Source organism: Prunus avium, chromosome 5 (assembly GCF_965620075.1).
Source record: "Prunus avium chromosome 5, drPruAviu1.hap1.1, whole genome shotgun sequence".
NCBI lineage: Eukaryota > Viridiplantae > Streptophyta > Magnoliopsida > Rosales > Rosaceae > Prunus > Prunus avium.
The window spans coordinates 20,622,011-20,645,353 of record NC_142288.1 but is presented as its reverse complement, the minus strand read 5'-3'; the positions used below and the strand labels follow the sequence as shown (position 1 = coordinate 20,645,353).

The following is a 23,343-nucleotide window of genomic DNA, read 5'->3' as shown; positions in this document are numbered from 1 at the left end:
AATTCAGGCATGCATGGAAACCAAAGGTTCCAGTACTGATCATAATCAGCCTTTGTTACAAGGCAAAACCTGCGAAGCTTGTCCGTTAAAAAAAAATCAAACCATCAAAATTTATCTTCATAAAATTAGAATTAGGAAGGGATATTGCTTGCCTCCTTCATTGGAGTCACTGTTGAAAGTGTGTACGAGAATGATTTATCAAAAATAAAAAAATAAAAATTTCTACACATGTCAAATTGCCATTGGTAGGAGAAAAATATTTCCTACATTTTATCAAGGACACTAATTTCCCAAGGAAAAATCACATCAGTCATAGAAAAAGAAAAATAAATAGCGAATATAAGGCTGTGGCGGTAAATAAGTGAAGGGGGTCTGGAGCAAAAACGCAAAGCGAAAATCCGATGGAGTGCTCGTACGTTCACCAGGTTAGCAAAGAGGAGGTGATAGCGAAGCTAAAGGACGACGGAGACTTCGACAGACTCCGCCGCAAGATCATTCAAAAGCTCAAGCACAATGTACGCACCATCTCTCGCTTTCTCTCTCTCTCTCTCTCTCTCTCTCTCTCTCTGTCTCTTTCTCTCTCCTTATTTGATTCTTTTCTCTTTCCTAGGGTAACGAAATTCGCTTGCTTCTCCATTTGTTTGTGTTACTTTGAAGAAATGAAAAATTAACCAGTGCTTAAATGCTAAAGCTTAGGGTGTTGCTGAGAATGCTGGAATTATATTCAATTTTGTCACACTATGAAAATCAAGTATTTTCTACTGATTCATGAAGTATTATGGGAACATTGTTTTTTAGCCAAACAATGTGAATGGGTTTCACTTTTTTTATGTAATTTAATTTTAAATTTGGCCAAATTTTTGGACTTTAGGATTGGATTGGGGTAGATTGAAAGCATGCATGAATGTTTGGCAATTTTTTCCTTTTATGTTTCTGAGCCAAATTTGTGAGTGGATGTTTCTGAAACAAAGGCAATTGATTGCAGGATGAATTGCGTGAAAATATTATTACAATTGTGAAGCAATCGGCAGCGCTTAATCGTGAAGCTGCCGAGAATATGAAACCCAGACAACTTTCTGATGACATTTATCAGGAGGTTGGGTAAGTAACCACTTTCTCTCAATGACTTTAATGTGACTGATGACTGTATACGTTTATGTGGTGGTGGTTCTGTATCTCTTTGATGAAACACCAGATATGGTTTTTTTTGGGTCTAAATACTAGAAGATGGTTTACTAATTTTAAATAGAAGAATTTTTTTTCCGACTTGATAAGTCTCTGGTATCACTCTTCACAGTTTAATGATCATAACATGGTAATTTTTGTCTTCGTAGACTTCTATGCTATAGTCACAAACTTTTATTTGATCCCTCTGATTTGGTTGTTGTCATAGGATACAAAGGTAAAATCATGTGAGATCCGATAATGACAATTTTTTCTTTTGGTGTGCTTCCAATTGCTAGGGACCAAGTAATGAGCCACATATCTGATGGTTTGTGGGGTATAATCAGATCAAGTGATGGCATGAAAAGTGAAATCACAGAAACTGTTCAATCTGTCTACAATAAATTAACTAACCCAAAAGGGAAAGCTGAGGGTGAAGCTTCCACTGGTGATGTTCCAGTTCGCAAGGAAGCTGACAATAACGGTTTAGTTGTTGCTGCAGCCAAAGAAATTGATGATACGTTGTCTGGCAATGAACCAAAAGCACCACCGGGATTTTCTTTATCTCATAATCATCTGATAAACAATAATGATGAGTTACAGCTACCTCTGCGTCATGTAAAAGGAGCCATGGAAGAACAAAAGGAAAGTCCACACCAGTTACAGGATAAGCTGAATGCCGATGATAACAGACTTGCGCCTGGATTTTCTACAGACATGGAGCACAAGCAGGCATGTGATGCTGGTGATGAGGATCCTGATGTGCCTCCTGGTTTTGGTTGATGAGTTTTCACGGTTATTATGTAGCCATAAAATTTCAGTGACAATGCGGTCAAGTATGCTTCTATGGTAACTACCTGAGGAAGCTTGCATTGAGTTCTTGCAATGGGAAAGTTTCTATGCAATTTCCTTGAATAGAATGTGAGATGATTCATACTATTGACATTTTGTTGCATGAGGGCATCTGGCTCCTGGCTATGCAGTGTATTTAAAATGACTAGCTTCCTTACACCTGATGCCCTGATGTGTGAGCAAAACATGAAATCTGTATGTAGGTTTGGCAGGTCATGAGCAAAGAAGCTTGACAGTATTTGCAACATTTATCATTCTTGAGCAAGGTTTCTTTTCTCCATGTCTAATTCTTTACTGAAAGTGTGCAACATCTGGGTGAGAAAATTATAGGGTCATCCCAGTGTAAGTTAAGTAATTAGATTTCTATCACTAGTTTTCATTACTGAAATAAAAATAAAATTTGAGTTAGATGTGAGAAAGTGCATTGGATTATGGTATTTCTATATTTGTGACATTGTTTTCTTTCTAAATGCTGCGTATTATATTTAATTTATATTTAATTTAATTTTAATTATTCTTTCAACGGGAAGCAGCAGACCCAAGATTTCTCTATCTCTGGTAACTTGGGTGTCAGAGGGTTTCTTTTTGCCCCTTGCTTAAATTCTCCAAGTGGTCTTTAAATAGTTGCCATGTTATTGAAAAAACATAAGGAAATGAGTAGGTACAAATATGTTTGATCACATACAGCACCATGAACTTTGATGAAAAACCACGTGCCCACTATATGATGTGCATCCATTACTCACTGGAGTTTAACAGAAATTGGACTCCTAACGACGTGTTTAGTAGAAACCCATGTTAGAAATCCTTGAGTGAATTCACCAGCTTTGCCTCTCGAACCAATACGGCTGAATGTCACTGAATACGACAGCTTCTGGTTCACCTTTGAGAAGTAAAGTGTTTTGGGATTGATACTCACATAGACTTCTTCTGGTGCAGTAACCTTGACTGCATAAGATGAATATGCCTCACCAACATTTGTCACAGTTCGTGTGAATGTCTGAGATGGTCCCAGTGTGACAGAAAATGAAGGGTAGTTCAGCTCTCCTTCAGGTATGCTTGATACCTTTGAGCACTTTATTGGTCTGTGCACAAGGATACTTACTTCATCGTCTTTGTAGCCCAAGCCACAAAGATAAGGGATATAATCATCAGGTTGGATATCATATACTAATCCTGGGTCATTTGCCTTTGATGGATTGACATGGCCTGCACCGGTGGCTAAGACATCTGCAGGCTGAAGTGTTTCATTGGGAATTGGTTTTCCTTCCAAATTTAGAAGATCAGCAGAAGTCATTATAGCAGATTTGATGGCAGCTGGTGACCAGTAAGGGTGAGAGCTCTTGAGCAAAGCTGCAATTCCACTGAGATGCGGGCATGACATTGAAGTTCCGGAAATTATGTTGAAATTGACTTTTGAATTTGTGGTGTTGTCCACAGGGAATGGCCATGCAGCAAGAATGCTTACGCCTGGTCCAATAATATCTGGTTTCAGAATACCTGGACTTGCCAGGCTGGGCCCTCTTGAAGAGAAGGAAGCAACGGCAGGAGTAGATGAGTCTCCGATGACAGTTCCTTTGAATAAGATTGTCGCTGTTGGTGTTGCTGTTGAATTTATATACGCTTTGATCTTCAGTCCAGCTGCATGGCTTACATGTGTTGCAGGAAGAACATGAACATCAGCTGATGTACTGAAGCCATCGGTTTCTTCGTTCACAAGAATCATGGCAGCACCTCCAGCATTTTTCACTTCCTCTCCCTTGGCAATTCTTCCTATTCCCCCACCTCGCTCACACAAAACTACCTTACCTTTAACACTGAGACCTTTCAAGGATCCTTCAGCGCACAATGCAGAATCTGCTTTACCATTTACTCCAGCATAAACAAGTGGCAACAATGTTGAAGGGAAATCTTTTGGCTGAAAGAGAGATTCGCCATCAAATTCTTCTCCATTTCCAAGCTTTGCTGTGGCTACAATATGTCTATCTATGGTACTTGCTCCAACTGTTAGAATCCAGGGGGCTTCATTAGAAAGAGTGCCATTAAATGGGCCAGAATTTCCAGCTGCACAACTTACAAATATTCCCTTTTGGATTGCTGCAAATGAGCCTATTGCAGTACTGTCTTTGAAAAATGGAACTGAATCTTCGCCAAGAGAGATTGAGATCACATCCACACCATCCTGAACAGCCGCTTCAAGCGCAGCTAGTATATCGGCCTCAGGACAGGGTTCTCCGAAGCACACTTTGTATATTGCCAGGTGAGCATAAGGCGCTATCCCGACTGCTGTACCTTTTGCATTTCCCAGCACATCAGCATTCTGCACAAATGCACCAGCAGCTGTGCTTGCTGTGTGGGTCCCATGTCCGTCTATATCATTTGGTGCCTCAGGTTGATCTCCTTTCAATGCCTGAGCTGCAAGATTGAAAGCCCTTGCACCAATTAATTTGTTATTGCAGTCTGACGCATTAAAGTCACACCTCCCTTTCCATTTTGCAGGTGGAGGTGGAATTCCTGCACCACTAAATGAAGGATGGTTGGGCTCAATTCCACCATCCAGTACTCCAATGATCACTCCCTTCCCAAAATTGGATTCATTCCATATACCTGTTTGTTGATGCAGCCCCAAGAAGTTGGGTGTGTGTGTAGTTTTCCGACGAAATACTCTCTCAGGATGTGCTGCCACAAAGCCATCCATCTCCTTCATTGCTCTCACTCCCTCCTGAGTGAGTCTAGCTGCAAAACCACTGATCACTTCTTGGTACGAGTAAAGCATGCGTGGCTGTTCATCTGAGCTTGCTGTGGTAATGGCTGGCAGGAAAGATTCATGCCAGCTCTTCAGGTCTTCTGTTTGAGCAAATACCCTGCCCTCTGGTTTCCTTACATGGACAATATATGTTTGCAAATTGCCCGATTTAGTAGTGGTTGGAAAGAGGTCATTTTGCTGAGCAATTACACAATAGAAGCTAAACAGGAAAATGAGAGTAAGAAAAGGGATCAAAGCCATGGTGACCAAAACCCTTGTGAATGAGGTAGAAGGGATAGTAGCTGATGCCTATGCTTCTGTTATCTGTTGGGAAAGGATCATATATAGGGTAAGGAAGCAGAGAATTGGCCGGCATTTTCACGAAAGTGTCGAAATGTATCTGTTGGAGCTTTATGGTTCGGCTCCTGGTGAAGTTTATGCTATTGTAGCCTTATTATCGTCTCGTGTCCCATGGAGAATTTTATTTAGTGACTCTACTTCTCCTTAGGCGGCAACATGGATGCTGTGCAGGTTTTTGTCTAGTACTTTAGTTCGAGTTTAGTACTGTGTCCGACTGTCTTGCCAAGCTTGATTTGGTTTTACACTAGTACTGCATGTTTGACCAGTTCAAAGGATGGCTCCATATTTCCTTCAACTTTTTGTTTTGAACTGGACGGTTCTTAGCATATCTGTAGGTTATTCTCTTCTAGAAGGAACCCAAGCCATTATATTTGTGTAATTAATGGGTGTCACATAAATCAGCTATTTGTGTGATTTTTATTGTGTTTAGACTTTGCTGTCCTTTTTTCAGACCAAAAAAATAAAAAGACTTTACTGTCCTTTTCTGTTTGGTTATATTTTGGCACCAGCAACAATCTCATAGGCATTAGAGAAGGCATTGCTCTGTATTTGGAAGCCATATTTCTTGGTGAATTACTGGTTTCCCTCTTCTCATCTATTGTGAGATTCGGGAACTTTTATATATTTTGTATGTGCTTAATTTCTCTTGTGGAAGTTGCTGTTGGAAATGTTTTCTTAAGGGCATTTTTTTTAATGTAAACTAATCACGTTCTTCATACACTTTGCAATTGTAGAGAACAATGTGCATATGTTTAAAAAGAAATATATTAAGCATACATGGGTTAGGCCATTTGTCGAAGATAGTGTGCCCGGTGGCCCCGCCCCTTAAACCCGAGCTTAATCCCTCTCTTGGTAGTTTAGTTTAGAATATCGAGTTGTAAAATAGATATATAGGGTATATTAAAATTATATTTAAAACATCTGAGTAACAATTATTATTTTTATTAGTTTCTTTAATATGTGCTTCCAAAATTAATTATATCTTAACCAATATTCGTTAGATATAAGTGATTTCTGTATTTTTCTTTTTGGTCAAAGAATAAATTTTCGGTTTGTTTAATACCCTGTCAAAGGGATTATTCACAGCAATGATCCCTCAACTATACCCCAAGTTACACTTTGGTCACTCAACTCAAATATTAGTTGCAGAGGTCACTCAATTAGGTGTTTTGTTGCACCGTTACCGTCAAGTCTCTCTAACGGTAGGGACTAATGGTGCAACACAACACCTAATTGAGTGACCAATCTCCAAGAATTTTTTGATGAACTCTCTCTTGTTTTTTGTTTTATTTTTCTTCCTGAAGTATACAATAATGCACATGGGATGGGAAAAGAATGAGGACCCTCAGTGGTTAGTTTAAGCCAATGTTGTGATTTACTTTCAAACATTTGAATATGCTAAATATCAGTCTTCAGATATAGTTTTTACATCTCTATAACCTGTAATGCAGCTTAATAAATTAGTTTTCTTTTTGTTACTGTATATTTCTAAAGTGAAAGGATGACTTTAATCTTAGGGTTCTTTGCAATTTTGGTAATTACAATTGGATTTTTTTCTCTTTCCTTGGCCTTCAACCTCACCAATTTGAAGAGTAGAGGCTACCCATATGAGGAATTGGGTGGGCAAGAGAAGAGTAGAACTACCCAAGAGCAACTCCGAGTATAGTTGAGGGATCATTGCTATAAATAATCTTAACTGAAAAGTCACATTTGCCCATCAATAATCTAAGAGATGCTGACACGTCATCATTTTAAACAGAAAAAGTAACAGACTTGACGGTAGGACTAACGGTGCAACAAAACACCTAATTGAGTGACCTCTGCAACTAATATTTGAGTTGAGTGACCAAAATGTAACTTGGGGTATAATTGAGGGACTATTGCTGCGAATAATCCCCTTGTCAAATATGCTTGACATGAGTATATGCCCCTTTTATTATTATATGAACGGCAATGCTGCTCATATAAACAAATTTGAATTGTTATTTCTTTAGTTTTCCTTTTTACCTCCTCATCCAGAGCTCCCACTTTTTAGTATAGTCTTAGCATGACCTCTAAAGATATGGTTTGAGGTTAAAGAGCAATCTGATATGGAAAATGAGGTAGAGTGGTTTTATGATGCTAGTTTTGATATTATTTAAAATAGGGTTTCTTTAGGTGGAGATGAAGAAGAGAATGGTGGTTGCAGTAGTTTGTAAATGGTAATTAGTTTGAGGTTAAAAATTGTGGAAGCTTTGGATAATTACAGAACATTCAAAGTAAACCGAGTATAGCCGCGCGGCTATACTGTTTTTGTACACGTGGCAAACCGGGCGGTAGGCGGTTGGCGGGTGGTCCTTCTTAAATCACAACTAGTATCGCTGAGCGGCTATACTTGGGGTTATTTTTTTTAAAAAGGCGTATAGCTGGTCGGCTATACTCCGGTTTTTATTATAAAACTCGTATAGCCGTGCGGCTATACTATTTTTGACGCAGCGAGTGCTGATCGCCAGACGGGTTTTTTTAATTAATAAATAGTATATAGTATAGCCGCACGGCTAGACTACGGTTTTTTTAAAATAAATAATATAGCCGATCGGCTATATTATGGTTTTTTATTTTAAAAAAATAGTATAGCCGCAGTTTTTATTTTAAAAAATAGTATAGCCGGGTGGCGATGCTATTTTTGACACGTGACGAAGCGGTCCTAACGCCAGGCCCGTGATCATTTTTTCCTTAAACAAATAGTATAGCCGATCGGCTATACCAGGGGTTATGTTTAGTAAAACAAGTATAGCCGTCGGGCTATACTACGGTTTTGATTATCTAAAAATAGTATAGCCGCGCGGCTGTACTATTTTTGACACGTGGCGAAATGAAAGCTAGGCGCAGCGGCCATTTTTGTAAATAGTATAGCCGCCCGGCTATACCCGGTTTTTTAAATAAAAAGCTTATAAAAAAAATAGTATAGCCGCTCGGCTATACGCGGGATATTTTTTTTGAAAGGGTTATTGTTACCGACATGTTAATTAAACATGACAGATATTGGACTGACAGTTAACACTACGATAAAAAGAAACCCCCTTCAGATATCCTTCAGCAAATTGGTTTCTTGCATCCCAAGTACTGTCGTCTGTTCAAGTAAATGTCACTGTAAATTTTGCTGTCTGCTTCACCTCAGTGAATGCAATTACATCAGTCACCACGGTGATATCAACCCCATCTGGTGGGGCAACCCACGCATAGTTAAAGGCAGAGCCAACATTAGTCACTGTCCTTGTAAAGGTCTGAGGACTGTTACTGAATGCAACCGAAAATGAAGGATAGTTGAGTTGTGCTGCAGGTATGCCTTTTGAACTTTATCACTGTATGTAGTGTTGTGTGATCATGCCTATCTCAGTGTCTGTAAGATTCAAGTCACACAAGTAATTGACATACTCATCAGGATGGATGTCGTAGACTAACCTCAGATCGCTTGCTTTTGATGGGTTAACATGTCCAGCGCCAATAGCAATGAATTTGGCTGGAAGAAGATCAGAATCAAGGATTGGGTTTCCTTTAAGATTTACAACATCAGCTGTTGTCACGATTGCAGATTTTATCGCGGCCGGAGACCAGTCAGGGTGGGCGCTCTTGATCAAAGCTGCAATGCCACTTGAATTTGATCCTTATTTGATTTTATTGTTGCCATAATGTTACGAAGTAGAATCATGTGATTTCTGCCATAAGATTTCAAATTAGCGGGGAAGATCAGTCTGCAATTGGAGAAGCCAGTTCACCATATCCATATGTATAATGTATGGTCATTTCTTTCTTTCATAGGACAGCACATTTAGTAACTGAAAGTTGACAAATTTGCATGGTACTTAACCAGTCTTGGGAGCCTATCTTAATTTGACAGATTCAAATTTTGGTCTTCACTCAAGGCTTGGTTCTCTGATATAAGATACTATTTGAATATGAGTAACACTTAAGGTCAATTGGCATTTTTGATTTATTTCATTTGCTTTCTTAAGAGGAACAACCAGAACAGCCCTGTCTAAATGAATTCAAGTGCTTCCCCTTTACTCGGTCAAGATATGAGTGCACACGAACTTTTCTTCTTTTAATTTTTTCTAATTATACAATAAAACATATTTATATTAGAAGGATGCATACATATTGATATCACTTTCTGGGATACATATAGAGGTTGCTGTAGAGTTTAAACTGAACTTTTCTAAGGTGTGAGTAGCAGCATCCTATCGTCGTTTTTGAATGCGACAGAAATTGGGCTACTAACACCATGTTCAGCAGAAATCCATTGCAGGGAGCCTCGAGCAAATAACTTATGGCCAGCACTCTGACTATAGCCCTCATCATCTAGGCTGAAAGTCACTTTGTAAGTTGCTGTCTGTTTCAGCTTGGTGAACACAATCTCCTCAGGCTTTAATTGAATGCTTACAAACAACCTTCACAGTGTAATTTGATGAAGCTGAGCCAACATTAGTCACTGTCCTTGTAACCACCTGCGGACTTGATCCAAATGTTATCGAAAATGAAGGGTAGTTCAGCTGTGATTCAGGTATGCCTTTTATCTTTGAGCAGTTCACTGCTTTTTGTGTTATTGCTTCTACCTCTTTGTCTTTGTACTTGAAACCGCACAAATAAGGAATGTAATCGTCTGGTTGGATGTCGTAGACAAGCCCCGGATCGTTTGCTTTGGAGGGGTTAACATGGCCTGTGTTGTGTAGATACAGCTTCACCAAAATGGATTCAGTTGCATCCTCAACTTGTGATACTCGCAAGTGCACGAACCGTTCGGTAGTATAGCGTATGTAAGTGCGAGGTCGATCCCACGAGGATTGGTGATTGAATGATTCAATTCATTTTCCCTACACAAAACAGAAATGAAAAAGAAGGGAAATAAATAAAAACAAGGAAGAAAGAAAATAACTAACTCAAGCAGATAAGTTCCCAAGTTCAATTAGATTAACGAATTGATTCTAGCTAATGTATGATTAAGCCATGGTGTGTGGTCATAACCTTGTGTTCCTAATTCCCTAATTTGATCATTTGTTGTCTAACCTAAAATTAAGCATTAGGAACCCATTAAGCATAGAAGAACAATTTAAACAACCAAGCATGTATCTAATCCCTGTTGTCGAATGTCCATACATACTCTTCCTATTCATAGTTCAATTCGAATTAAAGCATGGTGTCTACTCTTAATTCAAACCAAGATAGCTAACATGCAAGCCTAAATGGTGATCAATCATTCAAACTAGCATATTAACTTATAAGCATAATGAATAAGAACAAAAACCATAATTGAAACTTGGAAACTAATCAAACTTGAAACTAAAGAAAAGAATGTACATTACAAGAAAAATAAATTACAACTAAGAAAACATTAAAGAAAGCTAGAATTGAGAACTAGAAAGCAAAACTAAGAGAATTTGAGGGAGAGAAGGGAAGGGAGCTCTAGAGAAGTGTTTGAGAGCTCCCCCCCTTGGGGTGTGTTTAAGACATGGGGAATTTGGAAGAGACTGTTTGAGAACTTGGAGGATTTGGAGAAGAAAGTAGAGAGGTGTTTTGAGAGCTTTGTGGATTTTGGAAGAGAGTGTTTAGGAACTTTGAGAATTTGGAAGAGAGTGGTTGAGAACTTGGAGGATGTTTGTGAACTTGGAGAATTTGAGAACTTAGGGAAGGAAGAGAAATGTGTTTGTGAAGTGTTTGAGACATGGAGACTTTTGGAAGAGAAGGGAAGTAGAGAGATGTTTGATATTTAGTACAAAGAAAATTTAATAGAATGATCTTATTACAACAATTGAGAACTACAAAGGGAAACTAAGAGAATTTGAGGGAGAGAAGGGAAGGGAGCTCTAGAGAAGTGCTTGAGAGCTCCCCCCCCTTGGGGTGTTATTACAAGCTTAGAGAACTTCCCTATTTATAGGCCTAGGGGAAGTGAAAATCAGAATTCAATAAGACTAATGCATACAACACTTGAATTATAAAATCTGAAATGGTTGATGCACTTGTATTAGAAAATCTGAAATGGGTGATGCACTTGTATTAGAAAATCTTGAATTGGTTGATGCACTTCACCACTAAATCCCACCAGCAGCCCTAGCTCATCTTCATGTCACCATGACCAAGCTTCCAACCAGAAATGATAGCTCATACCTAGCTCACCATGACCAAGCATCCAACCAGCACATGCTGAGGTCAGCATGACCAGAAACTTCAAGGGCTTACAACTTGGGCTTCTCTTAATCAAATTAGGACTTTAAGCACTCTAAATTGAGGTTCAGAATGTCTTCTTTCCAGCCATATGTTATTTGGGCCAATCCAAGGTCGGAGGAAGAAGTTAAGGCCGAAACAAATTGCTAACTCATTTTCCGCGCTGATAAGATCCATCCTGAGCATGGTTCTGTGTTTGCTAGGTAACGGACTCCAGATTTATCCAATGGGGCTGAATTTTGGATATGTTATAGTACACACCAATTGGAGCAACTTTCATGAAGAATGTGGCCTCATCCGAGCTATGTAGGTTGCTGAAACAAAGCTTGCAATATGACCTACGGAACTGGACTGGCAGGGGGCTGTAGCCATAATGAATTTGTCTTTAAGCTCTTCATCAATTCATCCAAATTAGGCCTTAACATGCTTGAATTGCATGAATTATGTTCTCCAAAGCCATCATTGTTACCTAAAGCTCAATTAACTGAAAGATAAACACAAAAAGGATTAAAAGCACAAGTTTAACTCAAAAACATAACCAAATCATAAGCTAGAAGGGTAAGAAATAATATACAATTATGAACCGATCAAATACCCCCAAACCTAGATTTTGCTAGTCCTCGAGCAAAACAACACAAAACAAAGTTAAAAACAAAACTAGAAGTTAACTAAACCACTTTCGTAGGTAACTCGATTGCATTTAGCATATGCAACAAGCCTTTAAACCTCTAGGCATCCCTAGTAGGAGGAGTTGTGTCTCCTGAGGGTTTAACAGATACGATACCCACAAACGTTTTACTGACTCTGTAAAACAAAGTAATTAGAAAACTTAAAGATTGTTAGTCCTTAAGCAAAACCAAAAACAAAAACAAACACAAAAACACAAAGAACTTAAAACAATTTTTCCGAACATTTTCTGAAGAGAAATGACTCATGCACATGACTTAAACGTTTTAACAATAAAAGCTCAATTTTTAGACATTATTTACAAAGCGGCAAAGTTCTAAACACAATATGCTCAAAGTGTAGTAGTGTGATAGCCAAATGCAACAAATTCCCCAATCTTAGTTTTCACACAATTTCAAAAATCATACAAAGCATAAGTTCAACTTCAAATCTCACCAAAGTTGTCCTCTCACAAATGAATCACTCAGAAGAGGGCTATAATGCACACTCAGTTATAAACATGAGAATAGAGTTAAACCATAAGGGACTTAACTCGCAATAGAAATATGAAGAACTTGCATTAATATGATCTCAAGAAGGATGTCAAACACTTAAAAGTAGAAAAATGAATGCAATTCAACCACATGACATTTAAGATCAATTTAGGTCTTTAACATGGGTTGTAATGGGGCCAAGGGTGTAAGGTGAGTAAGAAATGAAGGATATGGATAATACAAAGTCCAAGGAACTCGCAATGCAAGAGCATAAAATAATTGTTTACAAGACTTCGAATCATCACGATTAGATTTTTTTCTTTTACCTGATCAAAACTCCTTATACCCTTCATTTACATTGATTCACTCCTTTCCTTAAACACCAATTTATTTTGAAGGCCCAAAAATGAAACCCAAAAATGAAATTTCATTCAACCACCACTTAATCACAACTTTTCTCTTTTCTTTCACCAATTGTGTGATTTTTTTTTTTTCTTCGAAATTCCCAAACTTAGTATGAAAAACACATCCCAATTAAAGCTCATGAGTTCCTTAGAAAGGTAAATATTTGTTTTTCAGGCTAAGGCGAGGAAATATAATTGGTTAAATGAAAGAAAAGGTTTACATGTAGGCTCAAAATGGTTAACAATGGAAAATCATGCTTAAGCATGCATAAGGTTAGCTTGAAAGGTACAAACGATCCAAAGAGGGCCTAATATCATTTCTTAAATGTCATGAAATCGAATTGCAAAAGAATGAATGACTTTTAAGTATTCAACCAAATCAATGAATAATGAGATCAAACAACAACTTTGATGACAAGAAAATAAGAGTATGTGTATAACACTCATGAAATGAAGCACAAGGCTCAAAAGCTCACATTTATGGTTATATAAGTCTAATTTATGCTTGATACAATTCTTTGGGTCATGCAAATCCTTTAATTGGAAAATTATGAAACAAATGGCAAGTGTAAAGAAGGTTTCAAACATATCATGCTAGAACAATGCCAAATTTTTTTTTATTTTTTAATAAAGAAAAAAAAAACACTAAAATAAAATGAAATCCAATTTTTATTTAAGTCATGCAAACATTTATCACTATCTCATCATAAGTGTTCGGAAAGTGACTCAAAACAAAAACAAAACAAAACAATACTTAAAATAAAAACAAGCAAAAAAATAAATAATTTTTTTTTTCTTTCAATTATTATTTTTTTTAATTTTAAGAAAAACCAAATTTACTTGCTAAACTCCAATACCCCCAAACCTAGAAATGAACATTGTCCTCAATGTTTAAAAATTAGCCACAACCAATGTCATAACAACAAATGAAGGGTATTAAAGCAAATAAAAATCACAAAACATACAAAAATAAAATAAAACAATTACAAAATAAAAATTACAAAACAAACAATCAAATAAAATAAAATAAAATAAATAAATAAAAAAACACGAAACAGTAAAACACTCAAAACAGTAAGCCCTAACAGATAGTCTTACACAAACTGAAACCCACACAATTGAAAGCCCAACCCAAAATGAAATTAACCCAACAACGGTAAAACCCGACCCAACATGAAATCTGAAGCCCACACGTTTAAATTTAATTTTTTTCTTAAAAAGATAAAACGTGAATTATGAGCGCAAAGCGGGATTTCTAAAAAGAGGGAATGTGGTCCCTGATGTCGTTTCATGGATAGTCACGGGCAGAAAGCAGGAGCCACGTGTCGACGCATAGAGGCGCCGCAGATCCACAAGCGAAAATTACGGGCTCATGGAAAGGCGCGACAACTTTGCTGAACGCGTCCGTTCAGACAAAGCAAGTCGTGACAAATGTGTTGGAAACGGTTGGAAAGTGAGAAGGTTGTGGGACTCGAGGAACGCTGGATATTCAGAAAACGCTTAGACGCTGCAACGGCTAGGGTTTGTTTGTCAAAGACTATATCTATAAGAAGGAAAAAGAAGGGAAAAAAACAAAAAACAAAAAACACACAAACTCAGAAACACAAAAGAGAAAAGAAGCAAGAAAAAGAAAAAAAAAGTGAGAAATCAAATGGCTTCTTCCTACCCCTTTTCGTTAGATCTCAACCTAGCTCCACCGACTCAGACACGAGGCCAAGCAGTAGCACCAGTATGGATGCCCTACTTTGCCTCCGCACGGGGGCCTGTGACTGTCAATGACTCAATACTCCTGGACAACGATGTTGCCATTGGAGTTTGCAGAAATTTAGTGACTCCCAAAGATATACGTGTGTTCGGGACAAGGGATGACAACCGGGTCACGAGTGATGCCCTGGCACTGAGCGTGCAGAGTACAGCATGTGTCGCAAGTTTGGGTCATCGCCTACTTGCGAAGTCCCATGAGGTAGAGGTGCTTAAAGCTCAGTTGGCGGCGGAGCGAAGTTTGGTTGAAGACTGTCAGAGTGCTATAAAAAGCTTGAAAAGGGAGAGGTCAAGGATTGTGGAGGTGAATCGACACCAGCTAGAAGTATTGCGAGACGAGAATAAAAATCTATCAAAGATGGTAGAGTTGTACTCTCGCGACATGAGAAAGCAACTGGAGGACCTAGACCGACCGGATAAACGCAAGCAAGCGGATCGCGAGAGTAGTTACGCTCAAGCTAAGATTGCGATCTTTGGGAGCTCAAGTGATGAGCCCCAAGAGGCTGTGCGTGAAGCCCTGGAAGAGGGCAGCCAGAGGGCCAAACTCAAAGCTCCTATGGTCGAGACACCGAAGGCCAAGAAGAAATGATTTCAGTTTTTATTTAATTTTAAAGTGTATGTGTGTTTTTTTTTTTTCTTTAATTGGGAAATAAAAACGTTAGCTATCTCAAAGAAACGATTGACTCTAAATTTAAAGAACGACAATCAAACAAAAACACGAAGACCCAAACAAGATTTTTTATTTTTATTTTTTTATTTTTAGTTAAGTGAATACACAAATAACTGCTTCTTCTTTTAAGAGAAAAACTTAAGGATGACCAGTTAAGGGCCTCAGAAAACACAGCCAGGGGTTCCGGGAAGGTTGGAGGGGTCACAATGGTCCCGCTTAAAACCCTAACTTCTTAGACACCGAAGGTGTCGCCTTAAAGAACTCCTAGACACTGTATAGACTGCGGTTGCTCACTGGAGTTACCAAAAATTTAGCTCCTTCAAAGAATATCCTATGAGTTTTAAATTATACTACCTAATTAAATAAAAAACAAAATAAATAAATAAATAAATAAACTGAAATAAACACGCAATTCAAACAAGAATTTAAAAGAAGAGTTGGGATTCTTGCACCAGGTGTCCAAGACGCATCTTTAATTTTGTCTCTTCTTCCAACTACATTATTAAGAAACCTGTCAAACAAGAAGAAAATAATTGAAAATAAAATAAAATAAAATAAAATAAAATAAAAACTGAAAAAGCAAAAACACAAACATCAGAAAACAGGGAGGCAAAAGTAAGTGAAAGTGTAGACATGCTCCCTTTTAAAAAAAAACGTGCTCGCAATTTGCGCCAGAAATGAAGGGATCCGAGAGAAAAGAGCACAGGATAGCACCCTCGAGATCCGAAGTGCTTTCGGCTCCCTCATCTGCATAAGTCTATTTAAACTCATCTCGGTGAAGTAGAAGAGCACCCCGCATTTCTTCCTGCAAATTCAGAGAAAAACATCAAAAAATCCAAAAACAAAACAATGGCATCCTCATGCACTCACCTTGATGATCTTAGCCTTGAACTGTCCCTTGCACCACCGAATGCGCAGATAAGGGCTCCTCAAAACCATGTCTTCCCAAACTCCACATATCATCACGGTACGGCCTCAAACTTTGCTGAGGTAATACCGAACTTTTCTAAGGCAATGCCGAACAGAGCAGCGCTGCTTGGAGGCATGATTGGCAGCAAGCTCACACCGACAGATCATCTGCATGTGGCACAGAGGTCTGACAAAGCAGCGGTGGAGGAGTCCAATAATTTAACTGTTCTCCATGCGGTCTCGGCTACCAATTTGGGTATGCGATTGCTGGCGAGAACACGGGAGTGTGCCGCGATGAGCGAGGAAATAACTTCCTTGAAGGCTATGGTGGCGGACTTGCAGAAGCGGCTCTACTGTGCCAATCAGCACGTGGAAGCACTGCAGAGAAAAAATGAGGACCATGTGGAGCTGCTGCAGATTCTGCAAGTAAGAGACAATAGAGGCATGCCATGAAGATGAAGATGAAGATGAAGAAGTTGTTTTTATTTTTAATTTACTTGAATGTTTTTTTTTTGTTTTTTTTGTTTTTTTTTTGTTTTTTTTGTTTTTTACTTTTTTTTTTCTTTGTTTGTAATGTTTGAAATGAAATAAAAATGTGTTTTTAACACTCAGAAATAAACTAACTAACCACACCACGTAAATAAATAAACTAACCTAACAAAACAAAAAAAAGAACATAAAAGAAAACAAAGAACTTCCAAATTGAATATTTTTTTTTAAATTTATTATTATTACAACTAACTGACCACACAAAGAAAAAAAAAAAACAACAAAGAAGTTCCAAATTGCAATTTACAAGGATAAAAAAAATAAAAACTCAAATTTCAATTTTTTTAAATTTTTTTTGTTTTTGTTTTTGTTTTTGTTTTTTTTTTTTTATAAAACACACAAATATACAAGCAACTCATGGATGACCAGTTAAGGGCCTCAGAAAACACAGCCAGGGGATCCGGGAAGGTTGGAGGGGTCACAAAGGTCCCACTTAAAACCCAAACTTCTTAGACACCGAAGGTGTCGCCTAAAGAACTCCTAGACACTGTATTGACGGAGACGCTCACTGGAGTTACCACGAGTCAGCTAATATAAAAAATCTTTTTAATTTTTTTTTTAATAAAAGAAATAGAAAATTAAAATTACTAAAATAATAACAAAACAACTAAAGAGAAAAGATTGGAATACTCCCCCTTGAAGCGATTAGGTCGAGCATGGATGCATTTGGAGGTCGCGACTTCTCCCACTGCTCCACACTCCCCATTCTTATGATTGAGGTTGCCATCTCTCTCCATTTTTATTAAGCTATCATAAATTGCTAAAACGAACACAAAAAAACTTGAAACAGAATTAAAGGATTATGAAATATTAAAAAAAAACTAAAAATGAAAAGGAAAAATCAACACAAGTCCAATTCCATGCTTCAAAGCAACAAGCACCAATGGGTTGTGTAAGCTGGGACTTAAACCCAGTTCTCTTGCTTGTTGGGCAATTGTCCTTTTCTGTTGGACTACAAACACAACTTGTCCATTAACGTCATTAACTTTAAAACTTGAAATTGTCCAGTTAAGAAAAAAAAATAAAGTAGGAAAGCCAAATAGAATCAAACAATGTTACCGGTCCCCGGCAACGGCGCCAAAAACTTGTTGTGTAGATACAGCTTCACCAAAATGGATTCAGTTGCATCCTCAACTTGTGATACTCGCAAGTGCACGAACCGTTCGGTAGTATAGCGTATGTAAGTGCGAGGTCGATCCCACGAGGATTGGTGATTGAATGATTCAATTCATTTTCCCTACACAAAACAGAAATGAAAAAGAAGGGAAATAAATAAAAACAAGGAAGAAAGAAAATAACTAACTCAAGCAGATAAGTTCCCAAGTTCAATTAGATTAACGAATTGATTCTAGCTAATGTATGATTAAGCCATGGTGTGTGGTCATAACCTTGTGTTCCTAATTCCCTAATTTGATCATTTGTTGTCTAACCTAAAATTAAGCATTAGGAACCCATTAAGCATAGAAGAACAATTTAAACAACCAAGCATGTATCTAATCCCTGTTGTCGAATGTCCATACATACTCTTCCTATTCATAGTTCAATTCGAATTAAAGCATGGTGTCTACTCTTAATTCAAACCAAGATAGCTAACATGCAAGCCTAAATGGTGATCAATCATTCAAACTAGCATATTAACTTATAAGCATAATGAATAAGAACAAAAACCATAATTGAAACTTGGAAACTAATCAAACTTGAAACTAAAGAAAAGAATGTACATTACAAGAAAAATAAATTACAACTAAGAAAACATTAAAGAAAGCTAGAATTGAGAACTAGAAAGCAAAACTAAGAGAATTTGAGGGAGAGAAGGGAAGGGAGCTCTAGAGAAGTGTTTGAGAGCTCCCCCCCTTGGGGTGTGTTTAAGACATGGGGAATTTGGAAGAGACTGTTTGAGAACTTGGAGGATTTGGAGAAGAAAGTAGAGAGGTGTTTTGAGAGCTTTGTGGATTTTGGAAGAGAGTGTTTAGGAACTTTGAGAATTTGGAAGAGAGTGGTTGAGAACTTGGAGGATGTTTGTGAACTTGGAGAATTTGAGAACTTAGGGAAGGAAGAGAAATGTGTTTGTGAAGTGTTTGAGACATGGAGACTTTTGGAAGAGAAGGGAAGTAGAGAGATGTTTGATATTTAGTACAAAGAAAATTTAATAGAATGATCTTATTACAACAATTGAGAACTACAAAGGGAAACTAAGAGAATTTGAGGGAGAGAAGGGAAGGGAGCTCTAGAGAAGTGCTTGAGAGCTCCCCCCCCTTGGGGTGTTATTACAAGCTTAGAGAACTTCCCTATTTATAGGCCTAGGGGAAGTGAAAATCAGAATTCAATAAGACTAATGCATACAACACTTGAATTATAAAATCTGAAATGGTTGATGCACTTGTATTAGAAAATCTGAAATGGGTGATGCACTTGTATTAGAAAATCTTGAATTGGTTGATGCACTTCACCACTAAATCCCACCAGCAGCCCTAGCTCATCTTCATGTCACCATGACCAAGCTTCCAACCAGAAATGATAGCTCATACCTAGCTCACCATGACCAAGCATCCAACCAGCACATGCTGAGGTCAGCATGACCAGCAACTTCAAGGGCTTACAACTTGGGCTTCTCTTAATCAAATTAGGACTTTAAGCACTCTAAATTGAGGTTCAGAATGTCTTCTTTCCAGCAATATGTTATTTGGGCCAATCCAAGGTCGGAGGAAGAAGTTAAGGCCGAAACAAATTGCTAACTCATTTTCCGCGCTGATAAGATCCATCCTGAGCATGGTTCTGTGTTTGCTAGGTAACGGACTCCAGATTTATCCAATGGGGCTGAATTTTGGATATGTTATAGTACACACCAATTGGAGCAACTTTCATGAAGAATGTGGCCTCATCCGAGCTATGTAGGTTGCTGAAACAAAGCTTGCAATATGACCTACGGAACTGGACTGGCAGGGGGCTGTAGCCATAATGAATTTGTCTTTAAGCTCTTCATCAATTCATCCAAATTAGGCCTTAACATGCTTGAATTGCATGAATTATGTTCTCCAAAGCCATCATTGTTACCTAAAGCTCAATTAACTGAAAGATAAACACAAAAAGGATTAAAAGCACAAGTTTAACTCAAAAACATAACCAAATCATAAGCTAGAAGGGTAAGAAATAATATACAATTATGAACCGATCAGCCTGCACCAGTGGCAAAGAGTTCAGTACATCAGCAGTTGTCATCATTGCAGACTTAGTGGCAGCTGGTGACCAGTCAGGGTGTGAGCTCTTGAGCAACGCTGCTGTACCAGTCAGATGAGGACATGACACTGAGGTACCTGAACTCACTGAAAATGATGAGTCAGACGGCCAGGCTTCAAGAATATTTCCTCCAGGTCCAATAATGTCCGGTTTCAGAATCCCGGGGCTTGCTGCATATGGACCTCTTGAAGAAAAGGAAAGCACAATGGGAGCAGATGAGTTTCCTGTTTGAGTTCCTTTGTATGAGATTGTGGCAATTGGTGTTGAGGTTGAATTTATATAGGCCTTGATTTGCAACCCTGCTGCATAAGTCACATGTGTTGCAGGTAGCAACCCCTCCAAATTTCTTCACTTCTGCCCCTCTAGCAATGCCGGCTTCCCCTCCACGTCCTTGACATAGCACTTCCTTTCCTTTCACCATGTCCCTGACATTTGCCAACGTTCCCTGATTGCAGAATTCAGATAATGTGTGGCTGCTTGTGGTGGGGTATACAAGAGGTGGCAATGTTGTTGGATTCAACAAACCAAGAGGCTGGTAAAGGGATTCACCTTCAAATTCTTCTCCATTTCCAAGCCGCGCCACGGCTCTGAAACTTCTATCAATGGTGCTTGCTCCAACAGTAAGGATCCATGGGGTTGCATTCTGCACTGTACCATTGAATGGACCAAGATTCCCAGGCGAAGCGCTCCCGAGGATACCCTTTTGGATTGCCTGAAATGCACCAATTGCTGTTATATCATTTACCAAAGATGGGATTGGACCAGCGCCGAAGGAGAAGCTGAGCAGATCAACACCATCCTCAATTGCTGCATCAAAGCCCGCCAGTATGTTACTACATACTAAGGTTTTTTATTATTTAAAAAATAGTATCGCCGCACGGCTATACTAGTTTTTACACGTGGCGAGCCGGCGCTGGGCGCCAAGCGGTGGCCCTTTTTTTAATTATAAATAGTATAGCCGCCCGGCTATACTCGGGGTGTATTTTTATGAAAAGAGTACAGCCGCCCGGCTATACTACGGTTTTTATAAAAATAGTCTAGCCGCCCGGCTACACCCCTTTTAAATATAATATGCCTAACAAGTATAGCCGCGCGGCTATACTGTTTTAACATGTGGCCGAGCGGCTATACTACGGTTTTTTATTGTACAAAAATAGTATAGCCCGTGGGGAACCGGGCGCTAGGCGCCAGGCGCCAGGTACTTTGCTGTCATTCTTGCTGCAAACCCGGTGACCACGCTTCGATATGAATGAACCAGGTATGGATTCGGGTTCACGGTTTCTGTCTCCGTGGGCAAAAATGACTGGTGCCAGCTTTGTAAGTCTTGCAATTCTGAAAAATCTCTGTCATGTGGCTTTTTAAGGTGAACAATGTAGGTTGCTAAAGTACTTGGTGATGGGGATTCTATTACCTGTGTTGAACAGGTTTCTGAGAAGGGAAGGATGATTAGAAGAATAAGAACTTCCACAAATGACAGCAAAACACACATTTTGTTTTCTGTTCTTGTAAAAGATCAAAGAAGCTTACAAGTAACAGTGCATTTCAATATCTTCCCAAGTTACCCTATTATATAGTAGATAGAGAGGGGGAGAAAATTCTATTAAGAATGGTAGGTATAATTAATGGTAATTGGTAATGGTCTTGGACTTCTTATTCTGTATTCAGACAACTCTTTGAACATTCGAAAGTATATCTTGGCTCTTACCTTCTGTCATTTAGTACTTGAAATTTACTTCAACTTGGTATCCCGATTTCGAATAAATAATGTCGATTTTAACTTTAGTTTGTGTCAATCTATACATAGCAATGTCACTGATGATGTTCTTACTGTCACACCTGTTAACTTCAATGGAAGAAAAAAGAAAGAAAAAAGAGCTAATTAACCTCAATTATATGTCAAGCTATATGGATTCAACCCATTTGCAGGCATGGTAACTTGTTTCTCTTATGCCAAGGGACATTCAATGGCCACAATTTTACTTAGCAATGGAGCAAGCGGCTTTGGCAAAAGTCATCTTTCTTGAAGCAATAGGTGAAAAGGTTTTCATGATGAGAATATAATAAATAAAATAGTTGTAAAATATTCAACCAAGACCCTTTGAGTGAAACTGTGAAAGAAAGAAACAATATGTACTTTTATCTCTTAATAAAATTAGTGCCTATCACCGTTTGATTTTAGGATTATCATTGGACTCTTTACTTTTTGTTTGTAGAAAAGTCACTCAGAATCTTGATTAAGATGGGAGGCTTTTTTTTCTTTTGGTTAAATGGCAGGCCTAAGCCGACAACAAAACTAAACTAACAAGGAATGACCCTGGGCTGAGCCCTGCCTAAAACATCAGTAGCCAAAATGTTAGTAATAGGGGGGGAGGAACAAAGGCTTCTGGTTATGCAATTGACATTCGTTCTTTTAATAAAGAATGGACCATCAATGTGCCCATCGATAATGAGTCGATATTATTGTACCAACAAAATGTACTACATTTTCAAAGAAATCAATGCAAAAAACTTGATTTGAGGTCTATGCACAACACTTATCGATGGAGAAACTCTTTGTATGATTTTACACCGTCTAAATTGAGCATGAGATAGTGAAACATTTTCCCAAGAGAACTATAAATTGTTTTAAGTGTTTTACTAGGGCTAAATGGGTTGGGTGAGGCTGACCCTAGTTTGTTAAGCTCAAATAATGTGATTATGTGAGGCTGACCCTAAAGCATGTGGTCATGTGATTATGTAAGTAGTGTGAACTGTTGAGTATATATTGAGTCCATCTAGACTATATAAAACAACTATAAAGAGTCTCATTATTGATTAATCTTTTACCATTTTTACGAGTGATGTAGGAAGCGAACTTAGGACCTCATGTGCAAAGGTAAATATTCTTAATCATTTGAGATACGTCTTGCGATCAAAACGTCCTTAGGTTATGATAAAATTTGATTAAAATCAAGTCACATTGGCCAAATGATTAAACTTATGTCCTTAGGCTATTTTACATGTTTGTTTTATTAATAGATAGTAGGGGTGGGCATTTAAATCGAAAAACAGAGCTGAATTAAGTTGAAAAAACAAGAAAAAAAATTGGGTGGACCAAAAATCAAACCAAATCAATTTGGTCCGATTCTATTCGTTTAGTGAAAAAACTGAATCCATTGTGTATTTTTATTTTTTCAATAAAATATTTAATTCCAATGCTAAATTTCTAAGCCCATAACTAATCTTTCCCTAAACGCAACTCCAAATCACCTCTCTTTTCTAAGGCAAATCACCTCCCTTTGCATGAAATTGGGCCATTTGTGAATTTTTAAGCCCAAAATATAAAATTTT

The 23,343-nt window shown here is 38.1% G+C and overlaps 2 protein-coding genes and 1 pseudogene across 3 annotated transcripts; 1 reads left to right on the top strand and 2 right to left on the bottom strand.

The window, feature by feature from the left end:
• The first annotated feature begins 345 nt into the window (after positions 1–345).
• LOC110747733 (uncharacterized) lies at positions 346–2,296 on the top strand. 2 transcript variants are annotated; one of them, XR_002525288.2, is made up of 4 exons: positions 346–515; positions 986–1,101; positions 1,464–2,085; positions 2,220–2,296. XR_002525288.2 is itself a non-coding variant. In XM_021947851.2 (3 exons), exons 1-3 carry the CDS (start codon positions 402–404, stop codon positions 1,945–1,947), a joined length of 714 nt encoding a protein of 237 aa, XP_021803543.1. In that variant the 5' UTR covers positions 346–401; the 3' UTR covers positions 1,948–2,296. The 2 variants fall into 2 exon arrangements, 1 of the variants encoding a protein (XP_021803543.1); XM_021947851.2 differs by having other exon boundaries at positions 1,464–2,296.
• A 157-nt stretch (positions 2,297–2,453) lies between these two features.
• LOC110747721 (subtilisin-like protease 4) lies at positions 2,454–5,544 on the bottom strand. The gene has a single exon (XM_021947845.2). The coding sequence runs from the start codon at positions 5,021–5,023 to the stop codon at positions 2,759–2,761; it is 2,265 nt and encodes a 754-aa protein (XP_021803537.2). The 5' UTR covers positions 5,024–5,544; the 3' UTR covers positions 2,454–2,758.
• Positions 5,545–9,281: 3,737 nt separating this feature from the next.
• Positions 9,282–21,728, bottom strand: LOC110745149 (subtilisin-like protease 4; annotated as a pseudogene).
• Positions 21,729–23,343: the final 1,615 nt, after the last annotated feature.

Coding starts and splice junctions, on each gene's coding strand:
- LOC110747721 (XM_021947845.2), bottom strand. CDS start 5,023: ATGGCTTTGATCCCTTTTCTTACTCTCATTTTCCTGTTTAGCTTCTAT.
- LOC110747733 (XM_021947851.2), top strand. CDS start 402: ATGGAGTGCTCGTACGTTCACCAGGTTAGCAAAGAGGAGGTGATAGCG. Junction 516..985: donor TTCAAAAGCTCAAGCACAAT/GTACGCACCATC, acceptor AATTGATTGCAG/GATGAATTGCGTGAAAATAT. Junction 1,102..1,463: donor GACATTTATCAGGAGGTTGG/GTAAGTAACCAC, acceptor TCCAATTGCTAG/GGACCAAGTAATGAGCCACA.